Source organism: Lissotriton vulgaris, chromosome 7 (assembly GCF_964263255.1).
Source record: "Lissotriton vulgaris chromosome 7, aLisVul1.2, whole genome shotgun sequence".
Lineage (NCBI taxonomy): Eukaryota > Metazoa > Chordata > Amphibia > Caudata > Salamandridae > Lissotriton > Lissotriton vulgaris.
Window position 1 is genome coordinate 1,506,155,150 of NC_141695.1, and position 21,222 is coordinate 1,506,176,371.

At 48.0% G+C, this 21,222-nt stretch overlaps 1 protein-coding gene across 2 annotated transcripts in view; it reads left to right on the forward strand.

The window, feature by feature from the left end:
- TRPC4AP (transient receptor potential cation channel subfamily C member 4 associated protein) overlaps window positions 1–21,222 on the forward strand; it is a 729,914-nt gene that overhangs the window by 202,957 nt on the left and 505,735 nt on the right. For both annotated transcript variants that reach the window (XM_086932356.1, XM_086932357.1), the window contains exon 5: window positions 15,439–15,494. In XM_086932356.1, coding sequence (XP_086788482.1) covers window positions 15,439–15,494 — 56 coding nt within the window. The remainder of the gene's footprint in view (window positions 1–15,438; window positions 15,495–21,222) is intronic.

Genomic DNA, 21,222 nt, shown 5'->3' on the forward strand with positions numbered 1-21,222 from the left:
ACATCACGGAGATGGGGTGCGATGATGGGATCTGCTTTGTTGAAGATGTGGTGGGGACAGGGGTCGGTTGGCGAGCCTGAATGGATGGAGTTCATTAGGCGGATGGTGTCTTCAGTGGTGATTGGGTTCCAGGCGTTAAGGATGTTAGAGGCCGGTTTAGGTTCGGAGGTGGGTGGAGTGGACTGTTCTTTGGAAATGTTCTCAAAGCTGTTATGTATGTCGGCGATTTTGTTGTAGAAGAAAGATGATAACGAGTCGCAGAGGTCTTGGGAGGGAGTAATGTCGTTTGAGGCTGCGGTGGGGTTGGTAAATTCTTTGACGATGTTGAATAGTTCCTTGCTGTTTTGGGCGTTGTTGTCGGGTCGATCCTTGAATGCTGATTTCTTGGTGGATCGGATCAATTGGTGGTGTTTGCGGGTGGCTGTCTTGAAGGTGGTCAGGTTGTCAGTGGTTGGTTTTTTTCTCCATGTTTTCTCGAGAGTACGGCATAGTTTCTTGGATTTCTTAAGGTCCTCGTTGAAGCAGGAGGCCTTTTTGCTACCCTGTTTGGTTTGGTGGTTTTTCAAGGGTGCTAGTTCGTCAGTGCTGTGAGTGATCCATTGTTTGAGTTTGGTGGCCGCTTGGTTTGGGTCCGATGAGAGGGCGGGAGGGTTTTGTTTGAGTGATGTGAGGAGTTGGTCGGTGGTGATTTTGTTCCAGTTTCTTCGTGGAATAGGTTGTGGGGGTTTGTGGGTCGAGGTAGTTTTGTAGCTGTAGTGAACACAGCTGTGGTCCGTCCAATGGACTGCTGTGGTGTGATCGAAGGAGATGTGCTTGCTGGAGGTGAAGATTGGGTCGAGCGTATGTCTGGCTACATGGGTGGGGGTGTCAACAAGTTGTTTGAGTCCGAGATTGGCCAGGTTGTCCAGAAGGGTGGTGGTGTGGCTGTCGTTTTTCTTTTCCAGGTGGAAGTTGAGGTCTCCCAGTAGAATGTAGTTCTCGGAGGTGAGGGCATGTGGGCTGATTAAGTCAGTGATGTCTTCGCTGAATTGTTTACGGGAACCTGGTGGTCTGTAGATGAGGGTGCCTCTAAGTGTGGTCCTGGGGTCGGTGTGGATCTGGAAGTGGAGGTGTTCGGCGGTTGCAAGGTTATCGTCGAGGCTGGTCGTGATTCTGATGGTGTTCTTATGGACGATGGCGATGCCTCCTCCTGTTTGGTTGGTGCGGTCTTTTCGGATGTTCTTGAAAGCGTCCGGGATGGCCATGGCGATGTCGGGCGCTGAAGAGGCGTTCATCCAGGTTTCTGTAAGGAAGGCGATGTCCGGTGAAGCAGTGTCGAGTAGGTCCCAGAGTTCAGTGGCGTGTCTGTGGACCGAGCGGGTGTTCAGCAGGATGCACTTCAGGTGGTTAGGGTCGGAGCTGTGTTTGGATTTAGTGGATTTGGTGTGGGTCTTGATGCAGGCGAACTTTCAGGAGTGGCAGGCGAAGGGACTGTGGGTCCGTCCTGGGGCAGCTTCGTAGCATTGTGGTGTGCGTCCGGGGTTAAGGGCTAGGAGGGTGGCAGCGTCATACGTTATGCGGGATGAGTGCGGTTTGCGGGGGCCAAGGGGTCTGACGCTGGGCACGGTCCAGGCGCGGACGGGCGTAGACGGGCTTACCTTTGGCGCACCTTTGGGGCGCATGGGGTGCGACCGCTGCGCGTGAACGCTGCGCGCAAAAGCACCTGTCATAAATGGAGAAGTGTAGGGGGGAGGGGCGAGGGAGGGTCAGCTGGGAGGCGGGGGCAAGGTGCAGGGGACGGTCTCCGGGGCACAACAAGAACAAAATGGCAGCAGTATCGAAAAGTGAAACTACAGAGAGGCTGGGGCACAAAGCCAAAATCAGGCAGCTTACACGATGGTACAATAAAGCGCTACAAATCAAAAAACGCTGACGGAGACTGGAGTAGTACGGTCACGTTTTTGGATACAGCATCCCAAATTAGATGGTTTGCAGGCTACTCGAGAGCTGATGTTTGCCCGTTTCTTAAACGCTATTCAAGGGTTGTAAACGAAACTCAAGTGGAATAATTGTGGAGGAGCTTTTTCGGTCTACCCTGTGAAGTGTTGGTGGATTGAAATTTTGGAAGACAACTTTTAATATCATGTGCAACACATAGTCCTGAGGATGGTCTTGGTGGAAATAATACAGTAGAGAACGAAACGTCGACGCTCATACACAGTTTGGTTCATATACATCCAAGAAAGGATTTGTATGTATTAGAATGCTGGATTAGTCGACTGCATGCACAGGAGCACCCTATGTATATATTTGTATAATACATACTGTACCAACGGTGTATCACACTACAGGAAAATGTACAGAAAATTGTAGTGTTGTTTTGTTGCCTATCATTTGGACTTCTTTAATTTTGTGAAAAACCAAAAGAATCATTTTCTAAATAATATATATAAAAGATTAGAGATATCATGTTTCTTATGTTTTCTTTCCAAGTTAAGTACTTATAAAAGACTGAATAGAAATTATTTAGATATTGGAAATAATTCCTCAAGGAGATATGCACAGCAGCCAGCACATGTATAGTATTCTGAGGAGAGCACAGAGCGCAGCCCAAACGATACCAGGAGTGGAGCAGGGAGCGACCGCTACTGAGAGCGTCAGGACGGTCACAGCGCTATCGAGGGTGAGACCAGACCTATGCAATCAGTGGGAGGGAGGGTTAGCTGGGAGGCGGGGGCGAGGTGCAGGGGACGGTCTCCGGGGCACAACAACAACAAAATGGCAGCAGTATCGAAAAGTGAAACTACAGAGAGGCTGGGGCACAAAGCCAAAATCAGGCAGCTTACACGATGGTACAATAAAGCGCTACAAATCAACAAGGCACATCACAATCAATGCAGTTATAAACAGAGCAACACAGCGAGCGCTGAAAGTGAAATTAATTATGCAATTAATTCGACAAAGCTAATCTCAATATAGCGCCGATATGCACAGCAGCCAGCACATGTATAGTATTCTGAGGAGAGCACAGTGCGCAGCCCAAACGATACCAGGAGTGGAGCAGGGAGCGTGGGGAGCGACCGCTACTGAGAGCGTCAGGACGGTCACCAGGAGGGTGAGCATTAGTAATCATGAACACTCTCATGTATGAAACCAAACTAATGGACCATATATCAGACACCACCACATATATGAAGCACAACGAAAATCCCACGTCACAATTCATGAAAACATTGAAGGATATAGTTGATAAAGCTTATGATACTGGAGCAATTAAAGAGAAAACAAAAAAAATTCTGATTAAACAGAATGCAAAGAATCCAACACTATATATGGTCCCGAAGGTTCATAAAAATTTAAGAGACCCGCCATTAAGACCGATAGTATCCACATGAGGGAGTCTCCATGAACCTGTAGGACAATTCCTGGATAAATATCTGCAACCGTTAGTGAAAAACATGAAAACCTACGCGAAAGACACAACAGATTTTTTACTGAAATTGCAGGCAGTTGAAATCAGAGAGGATGAGAGTTTACTAATGTGTACGGCCGATGTAAAGTCCCTCTATACCTTAATTCCACACCTTCAAGGTATCGAAGCAATGGAACAAGCAATAATGAATACAGAATTGGAGCTACCGATGCAAGTATTTTTGATGTAACTCGTGTACTTCACCTTATATCAGAGTTACTTCAGATACAAAGAAGAGTGGTATCTCCAATTAGTGGGCACTTCCATCAGCAATTGCGCTGCACCGTTATATGCAAATCTATTCATGAAGCAGTACGAGGAAGAGCACATTTTATCAAAACCCGAATGGCAAAACAACCTCAAACTACTAGTGAGATATATTGATGATCTCTTTATATTGTGGAAGAACACACATGACAAGCTAGAGGAAGCATTGACCGTATTGAACCAAATCGACGAACGAATTCAATTCACTTGGAAATTTTTTAATGAAAGAGTCACATTCTTGGATGTGGAAGTTATGCTCACCCAAAAGGGATTGGAAAAAACTGATGTATTTCGAAAACCTACGGACAAAAACAATACCCTGCACTATACCAGCTTTCACCAGATGTCACTAAAACAACATCTACCAATTTCCCAGATGATAAGAGTCAAACGGATAACATCGGACCCGGTTCAATCTAACCACAGGATTGAGGAGATGGACCAAAGATTTGTGGATAGAGGCTACCCACAACGAGTTATAGAGAAAGCAAAACAATGTACACATTCAATGAATAGAACCGACCTATTGGAAAAAAAACATAAAACCGAAAAATACCAGAATGGTAGTGGTTTCAAAATTTTCAACTTTTTAAAAAAAAAAAAAATTTTTGAAAACCTTTATTGTGCATCATCAGCGTACATATACGGGCCTACAACCACCTGGCCGGCCTCGAAGCAGTTATTAGCACATCCGCAAGCAATAAAACAACTCAACAGTCCCCCCAGTATTAAAGACGACAGTATTTTAAAGCAGTACTTCAGTTTAACGTGACCATTGAGCTACAGGATTCAATGAGGTTAATTTTACTATTATAAAATAAGAAGGATCAGATGCAGTACATACAACCGAGAACAGGGAGTGAGCAACGCCCGCAACAAAATATCAACAGACCAAGTAATCATAATCGAGGTATCGTTGCTAGAGTAGACTTATCAGGATGAGTAAACACATAATCACATTTCGCACCAGTCATCGCCCACCCCATGAACATGGAGTTACCGTAATAATAAGTACAAAAAGCACATGAAGCAAAAATGGCAAAAAAACGCAGTACCTAACCAGCACGCTGACCCAAAAGGAAAGGGAAGCTAAAGAAGACAAGAAAAGGAAAGAAGAGGAGACAAAAAGGCCCATAGAAACTGAAAAAGGACAAAACTAAAGAAACCCCACCCTCCCTACCCCCCACTCTGCACCCCTGCAGAGGCTACGGCCTACCCCCCCCCCCCCAGCAGCGTGCCTGTCGCCCACGAGGAATACCCGAAATTTAGTCACAGAAAGAGAAGGAAAAGATATTTTATAAAACTGGAGGAGGGCCATCTGTACGGGCTCCCGGCCACCCCTTCCCGCAAAAGCACTCATCCCCAAGACCTATAGTCACTACAGCAATCAATCGAGTCAATCAGTGATGGGGAGAAATATCAAAATATTGCACAGATAGGCGTATCAAAAATAACGCGCGGCCCTCACCCCCGCCAGCCACCTAAATGTCAACATTAACGGGATACATCTCATCCCTGACCAGACCTTTCAAGTCCCTTGAGGCATGTCTGCCGATAAATTCTCATTTCAGCCGGTGGAGAAAAACAGAGTGTCCAAGCAAGGACGAAGAGCAGCACAGACATACAAGATAGACGTCGCTGGCCACCAACAAGGACATCAGTACCTACGGCCACCTTCCTTACGACAGTCCCAGTACACGTAGTCCACATCGAGAACTCGAGGACAAGGACGGAAGAAGCAGGCACAGGAGACAACCGCCGCTGTAAACCAGCACGGGGGGACGGCAGCGGTGTAGAGTGCGAAGCAGCCATCGTCTGTTGTAAAGGGAGACCATCAGAATATCTCAGGCCCACGGATAGCTGTCCATAGTTCACCGCACATTCCAGCAGCACATGTACCCCTCCGGACAGAGGGGCAGCCACGGCGCATCCTTCACCAACAGTTTGGGGCCGGTCCCCGTGGGCCAGGGGGCAATCCGACCGTGAGTGCCCCAGCAGGAGCGTAGCACCATCCAGCTTCCTCCCCAGCACACAGGAGCTATGCTCCCAAGCAGATCGAAAGTCACAAATAGCAGCAAGGATATCGCCGCAGGACAGCGTAGTCCTGTTCTCCTGTATCGCGGCGCGACTTGGCTGTGCATACTTCCCCCCCCTCCCCCCCCAGCTGTACCTCGGTAGCCAGGATAGCAGTCTCCACCCTATCCAGGCAACACTCTGGCGCTTCCATCACTAATGGGGACTGCGAGGTGGTCAGAGGCGAATCAGCTCAATACGGCCACTTTCCGGTTCGTGAAGATAATGAAGGCAGACCAAGGAGAAGTCTCGCGCATCGGTCACCCTCACCCCGATGGTCACAAGCCGAAAATTCGGGAGCGGCCCGCAAAAACCGGGCCGAACCCTATGCAGCGTCGGAGCAGCTAACTGATGTGCTCCGCAGGCATATAATTCGTCCTCCAGGCCAGCGTATCGGGGGGTGATGCACCGCCGCATTGCTTGCCAATTAGGGCGTCCGCGGCAAAAATCCGACCGATGGTCACTGCACACCAATGGATTGATTCCGCACCAGTGCAAATGGCCGCTGTTGTTGTCTTTTCACCCGGCCATTTTCTGCAGCCTATGTCCAGGGTCTTCAGGGCCGCTGACTGCCCTCGCAGATTTCTCCGGTTCTGGGGCCGACAGGGATATCAGGGCCGCGCCATCGGTTGCAGCGCTTCTTCCCCAACACAGAGTATAGCGCGATGTCAGGATGATGTACAGAATAGTCGTGCGGGGCTCGGAGGTTCACGGAGCCGGGAGCCAACGCGTCCGTTCCGATCGCCATCTTGCCTCCTCCCCCAAAATTTTCAACTTTGAGTGTCAACTTCAAGAGAATAATAAAGACACTGGCCAATTCTGGGTATGGAACCCGATTTCAACTCATTATTCGTACAACCACAGTTATTTGCTCATACTAGACATAAAAATATAGGTGAGATACTCAAACAAAAGAAAATTGAGACGACAGTGGCAAATGGAACTAGACCGTGCATGATCGGCAATAATTGTAACAACATAATAAGGGGTAATAACATAACACACCCTATGAAAGGCTATAACATCAAATTAAAAGTTTCTGCTACTTGTCAAAGATCCAACGTGGTATACTTACTAAAATGCCCACGTGGGAAGGTCTATGTGGGAAAAAATTAACGCAAAATCAAAATACGAATTAACAAACATAAATCTAATATCAGAACACAAAACATGAAATCTGCAATTGCGACACATTTTTTGGAAGAACACCATAATCTCTCACAAATGAAATTTCTGGTTTTGGAAACGATTGAAAAAATGGAAGGAAGGGACAATAATAAGTACCTACTGCGTCGTGAGAATTTTTGGATAAGCAAATTGAACTCCAGCAAACCAAATGGTTTAAATGACCGTATAGAACTTGCATGTTATCTTTAGAATATAAATTGCGAACAGCAATTGCTGCTTAATTGTCTGCTACATTGGTACAGTGAATTGTGGTGTATTTTACCATTGTGTAGTAATGTAAAACATCAGACATTCCACACACATACACAGCTTCTCTATATTTATTGCAAGATCTAATAGGAAAATAATTCCCCACCTTGAAATTAAGACACACAAAAGGGTTGGGTCGTCACTTTATTTATTCTGCATTTTTCATTTCACTTTTTCTGCGTGGTAAAGGTCATCTTTCACTTTTTATTAACAAGTGTTTTTTACCAATTTCGCCTTTTGTAAGGAAATACTAACATTCTCCAGTACTTTTACCATCAGCCACTGCTGTTTTCTAGATCACTGTATACCGGCTACTCTGTTGTCCATATCGCCAGCTCACATGAGCATGTGACCGCACTTGTTCAACCAATCGTGGGGAATCAGGAAAGGGATACGGAAGAGCCGCCCGAGTTTAGCGTTCGGCACGAGTGAAGAACGTTTTGGAATAGTAGAATATTTATTACATCGAACATTATATCAGTAAGTTTTTGGCCGCATCTCGACAAGCAGCGATTCTAAGATCTAAGCATTTTGAGTGCTTCGTTAATGTTAAACTTTTGTTTTTCGCTTAACCTTCAATCGATAAACACAAGACAGGATTGAGCAGAACGCCGTGAGTTTATACTAGTTTTTTTAGTTCACGTCGGGGCACATGGGAAACATGAGGGGATCACAAATAAAAACTGATGCGCATGATTTTACACAACACACTTCACCATGGTCTACAAGGTTTATGAATGTACTGCAAACAACGTATGTGAATAATATACACACTGGACAAATATTTGTGCTATGATTTCGTTTTCTATTGATGCTCCCTGAAGAAGGGCTTTCAGCCCGAAATGCATAGGAGCTATCAAAAAGGCTATATGTAAAGGATATGATGTTTGAAGAAAATTTTGAGTAAAAACTTAAATGAGGAGAATTTCATAAATAAACCAACAAACATTGGAACAATAAAATGTATTATTGAAACGACAAAATATTTTTGGAGTCCGATTTCCCTTGAAGGAACCATGGTGTGCCCAGGGGGATGCGACTAATTTAGTTTAGAAGCACATTGTGTGAATATGGCTTATTTGACATTGATGCATACATTGTTGCCACTTGATGCTCACCCCTTATAAGAGAAAATATTTTTACAGCAGCGTGTGGGTTCAGATACAGTCTCTTTTCTCGTTATGGCTGTTAATTGTCTGCATATCAGCCAGTTAGTAGTCAGCTCAGCAGCAACTTAGCCTATGCTATCATCACACATGACCTAAATTGTGCAAAAGTGTGTGTCAAACCAGCTATATAACTTCTACAATACTAAGCAGCAGTAGTGGACATCTGTGGTAGCAGTTTTATTCCCGGGCCATGCCAGGGTAGGGGAGAAGGGGAGGGAAGAGGAGGAGCGGGAGAAGGGGAAGGGTTAAGGTGGGCAGCACCCCCATAACTGTAGGCACTTTGTCTGTTTATGCACACATATACATTGCCATTCTGGGGTTTGACCCCCCTACGTTGCCGCAGCGTGGACCCCAGGCGCCGGATCCGAGCTGTCATCTGGGAATCATCCCCCAGTGGCTCCACAGCTACCACATTTTCCAGTGTGACCCCCAACATTTCCAGATCCCTGTCTGCATGCTCATCTGAGCGTACTATTCTGTAACCGTTGTTCCACTAAACCAATAACCCCCCGCACGTGTCAGCCATCCATTTTTGGATGGTGGGCGTTCTGTGTTGTGTTCAGTAGGTGGCAAGGCGCTGCTTAGACAGTACCAATCATAATGGAGCACAACTGTTCTCATTTTGGCCCCTGATTTGGTGGTTAAGTGCACACTCAGCAGGCAGTGTTTGACCGAGGCGTCCAACTGTATGCATGTGGCTCCTTGTAGAGCCTGCAATATCCCCTCCCAGTATTTATGCAGCTTATCGCATTCCCACATTATATGTAAAATCGTCACCGGATCTGACCCACATCTGGGAAATGCGGCAGATCTCTACATATTAATCCTGTGTAACCTTTGTGGTGTTGATTAAGTACGGTGCAGTTAATAAAACTGGGTACGTTTGAACCGTGCGTTACTAGCCACTTCCCTGATCTGAGCGCAGGCACTCATCCATTTGCCCTCCGTAAGTGGCTCAGGTAGGTCACTTGTCCACCTGTTATGGACCACAGTGTCCTTGCGGTCTCCCTTCAAGGCTTTATAAATGTGGGATATCATGTCCCTACTGGAACCAGGATCCAGCAGCAGCCGCAGTGTCTGTGAGTCTGCCAGTTGTACAGGAAAATCTGTCCAAACCTCACGATCCGTATGAGACAACTTGGCACATTGCAAAAACTGACCCAGCTGGAGCTGAAACAAATCTTGTGTTTTTAGACCTGGCTTGGCAGTTCGGACTGGGCTGTTCTCATGAGGAACAGGGTCACAACTGATTTGCTTATGGCTGGGTCTGAACTGGGGTGGCGAAGTGAGCTAAATAACCATGATGGATTCAGCCTAGATCTGTGACTTGAGGTGAGTGTCTGAAATGTTTCAGCGCTCTGCCCATCATCTCCTTGTGTTTGGCACTTTCCTCACAATGAGGGAAAGCATTCATGTATAGTTCTCGAGCCATGGTGCAGTTTACCTTCAAACCACTGCAATAGATCCATCACTGTTCGTTTATGTCGGAAAGGCGGTAACCACTTTAGTAGTATCCCACATAAAGTACCTTACGTAACACACGCGTGACCGTGTGCTTCCACGTCTCCGCTACTTGCTAGAAAATAAACGGGCAGTCTCCCGTAACTCTTGCCCCCTGCATTAGGTACTTTGGGAGGATCTAACGGTCTCCCCACCCATCCAGTAAGTTCTTTTCCCAATTCAGGCCCCATCCGTGCACCACTGTGTCATATATTGTAACAAACCCACAAAATATTACATTTGCAGGTCTGGTAGACCCAGTCCCCCGAGCTCCGTGTCCAACTTCAGTATCTCCAGTTCTACTCTGCTCTTACCTACCTACACTAGGGACACCAGAAGACTATTCAATTTGGCAAATGTGGATTTTGGGATACTGCATCGGGAGTTCCGCAGGATGCACAGGCGTTGAGGCAGCAACACCTTTTTGCTTAAGGCCACCCTACCCATCTCAGACAGAGGCAGTCTGGTGCAAAAGTGAATAGACTCCTCAAGCACCCTAGCCATATTAAGACGGTAGTGGGCGTCCGCGGTATGAGCCGCCTGTATTCCCAGATAACGGATGGGATCATGCTCCCACTGAAGCTCAATCACAGGGTGACCGGCTATGTCCTTTCGCAGCAACCCTGCTATTAGCAAAAGCATGTTTTTTTGCTTGTTGACCTATAAGCTTAACACCTCACCAAATTCCACTCGCCCTGATACCCCATTCAGCCTTGTCTTAGTGTAACCGAATCGCAAGGGCTCAATTGCCAAGATTAAGAGGAGTGGTGACAATGGGCACCCCTGTTTCGTACCTCTCTTAATGGGCAGGCAATCCGATACTACATTCGTGGTTCGAGTACTCTAAAAAGGCTGGGTGTAGGGTAGTTGCACCCAGGACAGAAAGACTGGCCCCAGCCCATTCCTCCTCAGTACCGCCCAGAGATATTCCCATTTGAGTGTGTCAAATGCTTTTTCAATGTCTAATGCTAACTTGAAGGTCCATATCTGCCACAGTGTGTAGTACATGAGGCAGTCGCCGCAGGTTCATCCATGTCCCCGTACCAGGGATAAACCTCACTGATCCTCGTGCAGCAAGTGGGGCACCACTCCCCACAATCTAGTTGCAACAATTTTCGCCAGGATCTTAATTTCAACCCCGAACATAGACAGAGGTCTGTAAAAACCAGGGTCTATTGGACCCCTACCTGGCTTAGGGAGCATGACAATCTGGGCCTCCCTCATGGACTGTGACAGCAGCCCGTCAACCCCTGGAGAGTCTCCAATAAGTGGACAACCAATAGTTCAGAGAATGCTTGGTAATATTCAACCTGGAGTCAATCCCGGCCTGACACCCTGCATCGCGCCCTATCCCGAACTCCCTGCTTCAGTTCTGCCAGCACTGCTGTAAGATGGAGAAGCACCAACCTATTCAGGAAATAGCTAGCATCCGCCAGGCCGATCCTACACTACCTCACTGTACACTGCTGCCAGGTGTTCCCACAAGAGAGAATTAATACATGCCTGTGTCCCTGCCGTGTTTCCATCCCACATTCTCAGCAATAGGATCAACACGGGTGGGCGTTCCCTCTTAAGCAGCCACGCAAGTATTCTCCCCAACATATTTCCCTCCCTGTGCAATTGTTAATGGTATTCCTGGGGGACCAGGCAATCCAGCCTGTCCCAGATCTCCTCTACCTACGTCTGGGCTGTCAACAATGCTTTCTGCCTCTCTTCCATGACATATGCATCCCAATGGAGGTCTGCGAACGATCTCTCCTTCCGGGCCAATTCTGCCTCAAGGCAGCGGCGAGTACCACTGATCCTCGACATGCACCCACTGATCCTCGACATGCACCCTCCGCAAGTACCATGTTCTGGGCATCCCGTTTCACCCCTCTCTGAGCCATTGTTGACCAATTGGTCTCAAAGTAACTGGCCTTCACTTACTGGAGGTCCTCATGGACCTGGTTGTACCACAGTGTCTCCGGGTGCAGGCATCTCAGGGGCACCCTAGGCCTAGCTCCACTACGACCCGCTCTAAAAGTAGTGGTGCATGATCTAAGAGGAATCTGCCGAGAATGTGTACATTAACCACAGCGGCAGCCAGCTCCTCCAACACCAGAAACATGTCAAGGTGGCTATATGCTTCATGTGCTGGTGTATAGCATGGGAACTCCCTTACCGTCTGGTGTGTTGCATGCCAGATATCCATACAGTGTATGCCCTCCATTATGGCCCTCAGCGTAGTGGACATGCTCAGCTGCATGTGGGGCAGCGGCAGATGCCTATGCAGCTGCCCATCCAGAGCATAATTAAAATTGCCAGCCCACAGGAGGCGGATCCCGACATAAGGGAACAGCTCTTGCTCTGTCTCGAGGTAGAATCCCCCTCATCGGCATTCGGTGCGTATGCATATATATCGTTTAACATATGAGTTGAGCCCACAAATATTCTTCGTCACCTACCAAAGTCGTGCAACCTTAATACCTCGATCTACCTGCTCCCCCTCAGCCTCCACAAAACTATGAACACATCGCTGCTGCTGTACAACAAAGTGTAACTTAACAGCCCATCCCACTCTTGGGGTAAATACAGAAAAACAACTCTAGACTCCCCAGACATCTAAGGCCTGCTATTTCCACCCTGTAACAAATTATTATGTTATTATTAAAGCCTCACTCCTAGGTGTTGCAACCTAGGTCTGGCAGGTTTCCCAGCTCACAGTCTTGGTGAATATCTGGGGGAGCCTCGCCCAGTGCCAGCCACAACAGCAGCAGCCCCAGAGCGCATTGAACCCCAAGCCTGTGTATGTCAGCACACTCAACCACGTACACACAATGCCACCACTCACAGCCGCCCCTACCACACACACTCAGTGCCAAACAGCCAAAACTCTGGTGGGAGTGACCCATCCCGTTTACTCAGCTCGATCTGCTCAGCCGCACACCATCATATTTCTCACATAACATACTGGCCAAATTGCCAATCTGTCCAAGACGGTCTCCCAGCAGACCTTCTGGCCTTCCATCTTCCCGTATCTCCAGCCAATCACACACCTCCTCAGGTGTGGTAAAGAAATGTGTGTAGTCATCATGGAGTGCTGGGTAGAGTAGCATGTAACACAGTCCCATTTTTATTTTTTTTGCTTTCAACTTTTGTTTCACTTCCCCAAAAGTCTGTTGTACTTGATGCACCTGTCGCGTATAATTTTGGAAAATGCGGATCACATGATTTTCAAATGTAGGATCCCCAGCCGACTGCAGTATGGCATCCCTGTCCCTGTAGTTGAATATTTTTGCGATTATTAAGATTCTACCACAAAAAGGGATGACTGCTTAGCAGACTGGATCGTCAATGCAATCCAACGCTCCACGAAAATTTCTGGAGTCGGTCCCTCCGTACCGCCCCGAAAGCCAACAAATCGGAGATTGCAATGCCTGGATCATCCTTCCACATCCTTGGCCCTCACCTCCAAAGTGGCAGTCCTAGCTGAGAGGTCAGTCAGTTTTCCACAAGGCGGCGACCACCTCCTGAAGCTTAGTCACATCTTGCTCTGTGGCCAGTGACCTCTCCGCCACCTTATGGAGGACCAACCGTAGCAGGACCATATCCTGAGATACAGCCGCTATCTTAGCTTGAACAGTCTCTCTTGATTCCTCAATAGCGTCCAGTATCTGAGCACTGGTAGGGCATCGTGGCTCCTGCAGGCCTCCCTCTCGATCTACCGGACACGTCCCCTGGGCTGTGAATTAGTCCTTCTTGGTCTGCTGGGTCCCATGCTGCGGCCTATCTTTGCCCAGGAGGGATTGCAGGGGCAAGCCAGATCCCAACCTCATGAACTCCACACAGCCGGTCCAGAATCCGTCCCAGCTAGCCTCTCATATGTGCTTCCAGGGGCATCGCCGCATTCGCTGGCTTCTTACCAGGTGGCACAGTCAGGCAGGTCTCACCCATAGCTAGCTCTTTGATCCTCAGTGAGGTAGGGGGGATGCGAGTCCTGGCCACATTCGCCACCTGGCAGCACCAGGAGTTAAGGCGCCAACAACCAGTCTCTCACCTCCGCTGGGTGCTCACAGCACCGTGCTCCCTAGTGTCCTGCTCATAGGAGGACCTGTCTCTCAGTAGGCCCTAGTCGTGCTCCCCACAACAAGTGTCCAGGAGGTGCCGCCGCCCACAGCAGGTCCCCAACCAGCAAGCTGCTCCAATGTAATTTATCCCCCAGTGTACACTCAGACAACCTCCTGTGGGAGGGTGTCTGTGTGTGGGGGGGGAAGCAGATGATTAGACCTCTCTTGCCCAACTTCAGCTCCTCATCCGTTGGAGCTCACCTGTGCGGACAGCTATTGCAGCAGGCCTTTCCGCCTCTTAAAAAAAACAGTCTCTCAGGGACTGCAGTGGCGCCCACTTTATTCCCCTAGCACCAGTGTACTGGCCACGGGACCAGCAGGATGAAGCACCCAGCTCATGGTGTCTGACTGGCCCTCACAGCATTCAGGTCACCTTTATGAAGCACCGCAGACTCCGCAGGGTGGTCGGCAAATTGGAACACTTTACTCCCAGTGGCCGCTCGAAGTTCCCCAGAGCCCCGGCCGCATCCAACAAAGGCCCCTCGAGGGCACGGAGGGCAGGGGACACAGGGTTTAGGTCCGCAGGCCTCACAGAAGTGTAGTAGTGGGGGCCTCCACAGGTGTCAGTTGCTCCCACAGGTCCACTGTCTCCTCCGCAATGTCAGCGGATCATAGTTCCCGGCACCTGGAGACCTACCGGCATTTCTAGTTCACTGGCTGTATCTGCGGCTCCACGTCTCAAAGTCGGTTCTTGCCTGGCCTAACTGCCGTTCAGAGTTGTCCCTGCACCCCTATGAGCCACCAGCAGCACTCTGCTCTCTCTACAGCATTCTGGGTCACTGGTCCGGTCTCCTCCTCAAGAATTCACTGCCAGGCTTTTGATGTCCCCCAAGGGTGTTGGGTTTACAGTCACCCCACTGCTCAACAAATCGTCCGCCGGGGTTCCCACAGCAGTGGTAGTCTGTTTGGCGGTCCAAAACAACTCCAGGTGAGGCTGCTGCAGGATTTGCGCAGGCCAGAATGGGAGATCTGAAAGCTACGTCCTAGTTTCTATTTTTCGAGGCCACGTCCCAAGTACTTAAATGTTACACCACTATGTGAACAAGCTAGCAGACCAATTATTCAATTTATACATGCTTAGTTATATACTCAAGAAATAAAATACATGAAGATCAGGTAGGATAGTTACAAATCATAAGGTTTTCCCTGTCCCTTTTGGTATCTCAGCTGAACTAACTGTACATAAGATGGAGAGCCAACCACACTAAAAGTTAAGCAGTGACTGGTTTACATTTCCAAATCTTTGGTACCTTATCGTATAAGCCTTTTTCTAGCCTTTTTCCAGCCTTGATAGTCCAAAAAGGTTAATTTGGGTGATACATTTTGAGTTCCGTAGTACACAATTGTCTTGTTTTCTAGCATCAATAGTAAATAAATGTGATTACAGGTTGATGATATAAATTGTAACCCTCTTATGTTTTTTATATTCCAGTAAGCGACGACTTGGTAAAGGATTGCCTAAGTATTTTGTACACTACATGTATTTGTGTAAGTATATTCTTTGAAGTAAAATGTTTCTCAATCTTTGTCGTCTTAGTTTGTGCCTTAATACGCTTGATTATTTCTCAGACAGCACTGACAATCTTTATCACTTTTATTGTGATGTAAACATCATGGGTAAGTGTTTTTAACAGGACAAGGTTTGGCAAAGGGATGCACACTTTCCAAACATGTTTATGGTTGACTTTTGATGACAGTGCTTGTTGTTACTTTCCTGCTGTTGAGACCAGGACTAATGGGGCAACCCTGATGCTAGGCTGACCCTCAATATTTTTGAAAATATGAGAATGAAAAATTTCCTAGCTGTCATAAAGGAAAATTTTCTATGTTTGGACCGGAGGCGAGGATTATGCTAGTTCAAAGTTTACCCACCACCAACGTAGCCAATCAATTACTGGCTTTTGTGTATCCGGAAAGGTTGGATACAAAAATATCGTGGTATGCATCTTTGTGCGCTTTGAAATGTGAAAAGGAACCCCATCTTGGGTAAAACTCCTACCTTTAATCTCCAGAGCCCACCATATATCCAAACTTCTACAACAGAAGCCAAGCAAAGTAACATGGTCAACTTACCTGAAAGTTTTTTTCATGAGTGATATTTACTCTACTACGAAAAAAGATATTAAGCACTTGATTAACATCCCAAAGTAAAGAATATCTCTGTTCCGGGGGGACATATAACCTAATGCCCCTCTGCAACTCTCATGAGAGGATGTTCTCCAGTGGGGAGACTTTTAGTAGAGTCATGGCCAGCTAAAATCGCAGGCTGAAACAAATTTACTGTCCTATAAGCGATTCCTTTTACATCCATGTCCGCTAGGAAATTCAACACCGGGACATTTCCTGAACCCACAGGATACAGATACCGTTGCATACACCAGCTGGACCATTTGGACCAGGCAGACTTGTATCGTCGTACCATGGAAGATGCCTATGCTTTTGCAAGGAGAGCCTTCGCTTGTTGCGAAAGGGCCAGGACTTGCCATTTCCTCTGGTAATCCGCAATGCTATAAGGCAGAAAGACTGATCCACCACCAGGTTGTGGCAATTCCCTGAGCGGTCAATCTCTTAGGAGATCTGGATATAGGGGTATAAGAATGGGATAATCCCAAGAAAGTTCCATCAAAACTGGATACCATGCTTGAAATTTCCAAAGAGACATCACCAGGACCAAGCTCGCATTTTGCCTCCAGACCTATGCTGAAAGTAAAGTTACCATCGAGACCGGGCTAAATGCGTACCCCTGCTCCGGACTCCAATCCTGCAGGAATGCATCCTTTGCTGCAGCTAGTGGATCCGGCCTCCAACTGAAGAACCGGTCCAGCTGATGGTCCAGGTAGAAGGCATATCAATCCTTCCAGTCTGCCACCATATTGGAGGAACCAGGAAGCTGTTCTACTGTCACGGAGACCTTGTGGGCGAGACCGTATTCCCAAAAATCCCTGCCACTTGTCCAATAGAGACTTAGATTTCGTCCCTCCTAAATGGTTGATGTAAAGGACCGCAGACACTTTGTCAATCCCCAGAAGGACACAACATTGGATCCTGTCATTGGTCCTACATCGGACTGTGAAGAATCCCGCCAGCACCTCCAGACAGTTAATATGGAGGGTTCTTTCCGGAGATAACCACCTGCCAGCTGTGTATCACTTCTCACAGTGGGCGCCACAACCTGTCATGCTGGAGTCAGACTTGATAATAAGGTCAGGACTAATGCCCAATATGGCCCTGCCCTCTATGGGACCATGTAGGAGAACCACCGCTTCATCTCTTTGCGTCTGGATTAAGGAGCACCGACTCCCCATAAGACAGGCTGCTTCTGTGGTGGAAAGCCTTCAGGCGTTGTAACGTACAGAAGTACAGGGGCCTGGGAAGATCGCTTGAATAGAGGAATAGCGGAGACCCACTATCTGTGCTACATGGCATAGGGGTGTTTTGGCTTTTGTCTGTTTTGCATAGTGTATACCCGATCTTTGCCAGCTTCCTTATAGGAAGACTGAGAGAAGATTCTACTGGGTTGATGACAAATCCTTGGAACGTGAGGGACGAAGTCTTAATAAAGTGGGACTTCTCTGCATTGATGAGGAAGCCCAGAGAGTTGAAGGTGTCCAGGACATTGGTCTATCAGTAAACTGTAGTCCACGTAGATGGTCAGGTGAACTCCCTGGGACCGCAGGTGCTCCAACACTGGCTTGAGAACCTTGGTGAAGAACAAGGAGTCGAAGACAGACCAAAAATGAGAGCAGTAAATTCGAAGACCTGATCTCTCCATTGGAACTGTAGGACCCTGTGATAAAGTGGTAAAATGGGGATCGCAAAGTATGCATCCTTGAGGTTGAGGCGCACCATACAATCTCCAGGACGTAGCAAATCTTCAGGAGGTGAATCCCCTCTATCTTGAAGTGGCGATAGGTCAACCTCCCATTTAACTCTTTGAGGTTGAGAACCAGATGTTGACCCCCATTGTGCTTCTCCACCAGAAATAGGTTGCTCAGAAAACGCGGGGGATGAAAGTGGGAAGGAGCGATGGACTTTTTCTCCAGCATGTGAGTGACCACCACATCTATGAGGATAGCATCTGATTGGGGAAAAACAAGGGGGCGTGGACGATTAGTGTGAGAAGGGAAGCCGTAAAACTTTATCTGATACCCTTGCAAGGTCTGCAGCACCGATGACTCTGAAGTAATCTCCTGCCAGTTGTGTTAAAACTGGGCCAACCTGCCCCCAACTTGCCATGTGAGACGGAAACCTTGGACTCGCCAATAGAACATCCTTGGGCGGACAGCCCTCTGCGTGTACCTCTGGAGCCACAAAGGCGTGATCCACCTCTAGAGGGATAGAAACCGCCAAATCGACTGGAGTCCTGCCATTGACCCCATCTGCCTTGGCCTCTGAAGGAGGGCTGTGCTGTGAGGTGGATGCCTATGTGCCCCCCAACACGGCTGACCCCCATGAAAACCCTAGGGGCGCTTAATGAAGGTTTGCACCTTACCCAGGGAATTAAAGATGGCTGTAAATTTCCCTAAGTCTCTGATGAAGGGGTCCCAAAAAGGCATCCCAGGGCCACACTCCCGCCCCCCACTCCCCCCTCCGACGGGGCTTGGTCCCGTAGCTTGAGTTTAACCTAGATCAAAAATGATCAGTGCTCTGTGGACAGGACACAGTCAGCTTTTTCTAACAATATAATAGAGAGCTGTGCCCAGCCCGAGAGCGCCTCTGGTGGATTGATGGACCCTGACGCCTTGGTGTCCTCAGCCATGTCTAAAATTCTTGTGAAAGGCCTGGTTACAGAAGTTTGTCCTGGCATGCCCACCAGGACTTGTCAATACCTTTTTTAGGTCCCGCAAATACTTTTCAAGGAAGGTCGTCATTTTAGGGTCAAGCTCTGGGATGAGCACCACATTACTTTCCATAGAAAGGACGGGGCATTCCGCCCAAAGGCATTTCCAGACTTCCTTATGAAGGGGCTTCCTGAGTCTGGCCTCCACACTGGAGGTACTTGGGGGCTGAGACCCATTCAGAAGATTTAGGATGGATCACATTATCAGGGTCGAGCATGTCGCTGTCAGGGATGGCAGAGGGGTTAGGGGCCTGAGTGGCACCCTCGGAGGAGTGACGTCAAGGTCTGGACGGTTCGTCGTCCCCATCTGACACCACGTGTGAGCCATCGAAGTCCGGATCTGCGTAAGGAGGGGAAGTATATACATCCAGACTCCCTGCAGGGGACAGCATTGTGGGGTTTCCTGGCCCATTTGAGCCTGTCAAAGGTATCATTACCCCTGGTGTTTTGGCACTTCACCTTGGCCTTGCCAGGCAGAGGAGGTGGAGGCCCACAAGGTTGCACGACTAAGGGGGTGTGAAAGCCTTCCCTCACAAGGAAGGGTAGAGAATAGGCAGCAGCCAGCCATTGCAATCTCCTCTCGAAGGGTTCCATGGCGTATGACACCGCTTTGTGGATGGATTCATCCACCACATTGGGGAATTCATCATCCAGAGGAAAGTATTGGGCCTGCTCTTTCTCCATGAAGAAGGCTACCTCGTCCTGCATGCCAAGGGTTTTGGATGCAGGATTATCAAACGCAGTTAGCGGTGGCCACACAGGTAATGAGGGTCTCTACTGCGCACACACATGCCCTTGAGATACCTGGGCAGGCACTGGGTGTGTTTATCCTAGTAAGCGCAGGGCAGTGCTAAAAAAAATACAATAATTTTACAGACCAGCCCGTTTGCGGCGTCTCTAGCGATGCGATAGAAGCACTTGGGCTTGATACATACCCTGGCATTGTAGGGCATCTCACTCTTAGCCCAGCGGGTAGCAGACGCTCCGTGATCAACTGCTCAACATGCTCCATTCAGTTTCCCTTGAAAGCGCACCGACCGAGAAGCTCGGTAGGAGCACTGCATTCTGTAGTAGTGCACAGCACCCTTTAGTAGTCGGTGGTACGCACTGTGCCCCGCACCCTTAGAGACGACCTCTCTAGAAGGGACGTTAACCGTTACCATGAGCAAAGGGGTGAAAGTTAAATTAGGTAGAGAAAATCACAAGTGTAAATATGGCTTAATCCAGCATAAATCCAGGAAATACTTCAAGCCGGCCTGCACGTGGAGACCATGATGGCACCAGGACACTAGAAGTGTGCCTCCTGGCTGTAGGGTTGGATTGGGATCTAAGATAGGCCTGCGCCCACATTTGCATATTGCCTTTCCGCAAAACACTGCTTTGGCAGAGTTTTATGAAAAGAAGAGGGGGGTCTCTCTCTAGAGGCATATTTTCATAACTTTACTTAGATAAATGCAATGATTAGTTCACACTGGTGAAACACACCTGAAAACGAGTGAGGCCATTTCGGCTCAGGCACCCTGCCCCTGCTCAATATGCACACATTAACAAGAGAAAGGGAATGACATTCACCTCCGTTCATTGATAAAAGGGAGGTAATGGACGCCCATCTGCCTCCAGAAAGGCCACTCAGGCACAAACTAGGCCGCTGGCGCCATCTGAACACCACAAACACCGCCCAAATTGGCACCCCAGGATGCTCAAAATAGCAGCCCACAGCTGGAACTCAGATACCGGCCCCTCACCCAATGCCTGCATGCCCGCCTTACCAATCCAACCCTGCCTGGCGGCAACTTGGGGCATCACACTGCACCTCTGGGATCAACTGCTCGGAAGAGCCTAAACGCTCCTGTGTGGCGGAAGAATGGCGAATTTCCAACAATTGTGAATCTCTTTAGAGCATAAACATACATGCTCAACAATAAATACATAAACAAGCATAAATAAGATTGAGTGCAGAGTAGAGGCTTAAGACCTTATGTGATGGCTGCTCCAGAGACCATAAACATTGACAAAGGACTTTGTTATGATAATCAGTAATGATTGGATGCTATAGGAATGTTTTTTATTTCTACATTCCATGGTGTGGATGGGATAAGTAATTTTCTTGTTATGTTAATGTTCCTTGTGGCTCCTGTTAATCAGAAGTGGAAAAGGAACAACATAATCCTCGTCTCAGGTCCTTATTTAGAATTGGGAAACAAGCATCAGCAATGATCTGCAACTTTTACACTTGTTAGTCTGTTTCTAGATTAGGGAATGTGTGAAGGCTGCCATGTCATTAATCAACACATGTTCTCTTGAATTACAAGCACCCATCCACTTCTGCTTACTCACTTTCTTCCTAACAAGGCTAAAACCACACACTCGATAAAG